General features: G+C 51.4%; 1 protein-coding gene across 1 annotated transcript in view; it reads right to left on the bottom strand.

Annotated features, from left to right (window-relative positions):
• Positions 1-564: 564 nt before the first annotated feature.
• TRIM8 (tripartite motif containing 8) overlaps positions 565-3,708 on the bottom strand; it is a 22,138-nt gene continuing 18,994 nt past the window's right edge. Inside the window, exons 4-6 of the mRNA XM_003787215.3 lie at positions 2,722-2,753; positions 2,474-2,589; positions 565-2,138 (exon numbers count right to left, since the gene is read on the bottom strand). Of these exons, the coding sequence (XP_003787263.1) occupies positions 1,531-2,138; positions 2,474-2,589; positions 2,722-2,753 (756 nt within the window). The 3' untranslated portion in view covers positions 565-1,530. The remainder of the gene's footprint in view (positions 2,139-2,473; positions 2,590-2,721; positions 2,754-3,708) is intronic.

Raw genomic sequence — 3,708 nt, forward strand, 5'->3', positions numbered from 1 at the left:
AGACTGGACACTCTGCACTTTCACCCCAAAGGGGTGGAGGTGGGATGTCTTTTTCATCTTGCTACCCCACTTCCACTCCTCCCAGAGCCAAAGCCTCAAGTCACCAAATCATTCTGCTTAGTGGCCCTTACTCCCCATGGGGGCCAAGGCCCAGCTAGATTAAATTCCAAGAGGACACGATCTGTTCTGCTTGGGAGCCTGCAGCCTTGCACAGTGCCAGCTCCCAGTATGCACTCAATAAATATTTGTGGCCGGAAAGAGGTAAACTTGCAAGACTTTACCTCTTTCAGGTGTTTCTCCTTTGTCCCACATTGGCAGAACCTCAAAGAGATGCCATGGCTGGGGTAGCATGGGCCTGGGCCCTGGAGGCCCTCAGCAAATATTTGCAAATGAACTCAAGGTCAGAGTGGATGTAGTCTGCCCCTGACTAGTTTACATTCACAGGCCTGAAACTGGAGACCCAGGAGGGTAGAGAGGCTTTTGTCCTTAGAGGGCCGTTCCTCACACCAATGCCTGAAGACCCCAGGCCTCAGGGTGTTGAGGGTAAGAGTGAAGGCAGGGAACGGGACTGCGCCATCATGTTTATTAGAAGGTTGGATTTCAGTGTGTGCTCTAGACAGATTACAGAATAAATACCTGCGCCTTGAGAACAGGAAGTCCATGATTCATACAAAGTGCTCACTACAGGAAGTAGCTGTGTCAAAATTCAGGCAAGGACACAACTCAGGGCAGCCCCTCTTCCCTGCTGACCTCAACAAGGGCTGTGCTATTGTTTTTTATTTTATTATTTCTCTTTATTATTATTAATATTATTATTATTTGCTTTTGCTGTGGTCACTATCATTGGCAAAGTTCCTTTTCCCCTTTCCTGGACATGGGGTTCCTGTCTTTAAAAGATTCCTCTCTGAGGCTGAAGGTGCCAAAAGCTGCTTGAGAAGTGGCCTTTAAACTCCGTCTGGGAAGATGGTGAGGAAGAAGGAAGCAGGAGAAATCATTCTTGGTTTAAAAAAATTTTAAAAACCAAAACAAAAGTCCCACAATCTACAAGTCATTCCTTACTCGATCAGTGATCAAACTGCCCAAAAGAAAAACCAGAGGAGAAAGAGGCTGGTGGGCATGGCCTCCCTCCTGGGCCAGGTGAGAAGGGCTAGATTCCCCAAGGGCTTCAGGGGAAGGTGAGGCTCCTTCCAGCCATGGGAGTTCTGGGGGAAATCGTACAAGAAAAAAAGGAGAGACAGAGCGAGAGCTCAGTGCCTTGAGACACTTTCCCAACTCCAAGGCCACCTGTGGCCCCAGCCCAGGCCAGCTCCCACTGTCACCTCTGTGTCCAGGAGATTCATTATGAAAAAAAAAAAAAAGTCAAAAACAAAGCCAAAACCAAAACACAGTCCAAAAGGAAAAGACTTGGGGGAATGGGGGGAGGAAGGAAGAGGGAGAAGGTAGGTAGAAGGGCAGGTCTCTGGATGCATAATTCCCAAGCCATGGGGGGACTGGAGGAGGATTCCCCAGCACCCCGCCACCTGCGTGGCGTTAGCTCGTCACGTAGTGCTTGGTGGACGGCTGCCCATACACCCTGTAGAAATCCTGGTGGCCAGGCTGCTGGGAAGCGTCGAGCCAGTCTCTGACTGCCAGGCCAGGAAGGGACTGAGGGACAGAGGGTGTAGGCGGGAGCGGGTGTGAATACTCCTGCGAGGGCACTGTCCACGGGAAGTGGCCGGAGCGGGGGTAGGGCTGGTGGCCGCCATGGTTGGCCACGGAAGAACAGTAGCAGTTGTCCACAGAACAGACGAGAATCTTGCGGCCGCCATACTGAGGGAGCATGGGCTGCTGGGCGGCGGAGCCATTGGGATACTGCGACGGGGGGAACACGGGGCTTGAGTGTACTGGTTGAGCACCGCCTGGCAGGGCCACCAAGTGCTGTGTGGAGCTGCAGGGCCCCAGGGGTTGCCCAGATTGGCCCTCGCCGCTGGCTGTGCCCGCTGCCCCGTACTGGCCGCCCACAGGGCCTGACGACGTCTCTAGGAAACTGGCCTCAGGGAAGGCCGTTGAGTGCTTGCGCTTCTCCGCCCCAGAGCTGCTCATGCCACAAGGATACAGGGGGACACTCTGCAGGAAGGGCACCGGTGTGCTGAAGGGGCCTGTGGAGAGTTTGGGGGCAAAAATTGCCAAAGTTCCCACTCAAAGCAACCCAGGCCTCCTACTCCCTACATCTAGAAAACCAAGCATGTCATATCCCAGGTGATGCCCACTCCTCCATTAGGAAATAGAGACATTATTCCCACTGTACAGCTGAAGAAACTGAGGCTCAAGGAGGTAATGTCACTTGCCCGGAGTCCCATAGCTAGAAGTGGCAAACCTAGGATGTAAAAGAAGGTCTACCTAACTAGTCCACACTGCCTCTCAGAGAGAAGTCTCTAGCATTTACCCCACCCAAAGGGCTGGCTCCCCCTTTGATGGGAGACCCCACCCTCACCTTCTAGCATCTTCCGCAGCTGCTTCTCCTTCTTGGCCACCTCATTCAGGAAGAGCTTGGAGTTCAGGTGGCCGATCTTAGGGGGAGAAAGGCTGCTGCCTGTGCAGGTCTGGGTCCTGGGGGCAGTGGACGGGGCATCTGCTGTGAGGAGGTATCACCGGTGAGCCCGCCCTACCTCCCAGCTGTGGCCTGGCCCTCCCCACCCACCCCAGATGTGTTCCCCTGAGGGCTGGGGGCCATCTGCTCACCTGTCCATCAGTATTTTCACAGACTTGGTGTTCTGGGGAGAGAGAGAAGGATCAGTAAGTGGAAAAAGCATCACAGAAGGGAAGACAGAAGCTACCCTCCTCCTCTCTAGGCAGGGATGACCCTCTGATTCTGACCAGAATGTGGCCAAGGGTGGGGGTCACGGTGTTGGAATAGAAGAATATTCTTGAGAACTAGCTGTGCAGTCTACACTGTTATTAGTGCTTTCCATGCATCCATATGTCATTTCATACACATGCCTTCCCATGAGGGCTTCACAAGCCTGTAATCTCTTATCTGAAGTCTTTGGGGCCAGATGTGGTTTGGAATTTGGATCCTTTTAGATTTTAGAAGGAGAATATGGTGACTGTACCATATATTATATATTATCCTCAGCAAGATACCACAGTCCAAGGCCAGAAATAGTGGCTCACATCTGTAATCCTAGCACTCTGGGAGGCAGAGGCAGGTGGATTGCCTCAGCTCAGGAGTTCAAAACCAGCTTGAGCAAGAGCAAGAGCAAGACCTTGTCTCTAAAAATTGCCAGGCACTGTGGTGGGTGGGTAGGTGGATGCCTGAGGCAAGCAAGAGAATTGCTTAAGCCCAGGAGTTTGAGGTTGCTGTGAGCTGTGATGTCACAGTGCTCTACAGAAGGTGACAAAGTAAGACTCTGTGAAAGAAAGAAAAGAAAGAGAGGTACCACTGTCCAATACAGTAATATTTCTGTAGCAAAATATTTGAATTTTCATACCAAGTGTGATGAATAAACACCAAAAATTGCCCAACATTTGTCCAGGTCAATTCTTGCTGTTAAGAAATTTTTTGCCAACATTATTTTTTGTTAGTTTTTGGAGATTTTTAAAAGTTGGAATTGTGGGCTCGGCGCCTATAGCTCAACTGGCTAAGGCGCCAGCCACGTACACCTAAGGTGGCGGGTTCGAATCCCCAGCCCGGACATTTGTTAGCAATTCCTGGGCCAAATGTTATTG

This window comes from Otolemur garnettii, unplaced genomic scaffold (assembly GCF_000181295.1).
Source record: "Otolemur garnettii isolate 467f Iridium unplaced genomic scaffold, OtoGar3 scaffold00021, whole genome shotgun sequence".
NCBI classification, from domain to species: domain Eukaryota; kingdom Metazoa; phylum Chordata; class Mammalia; order Primates; family Galagidae; genus Otolemur; species Otolemur garnettii.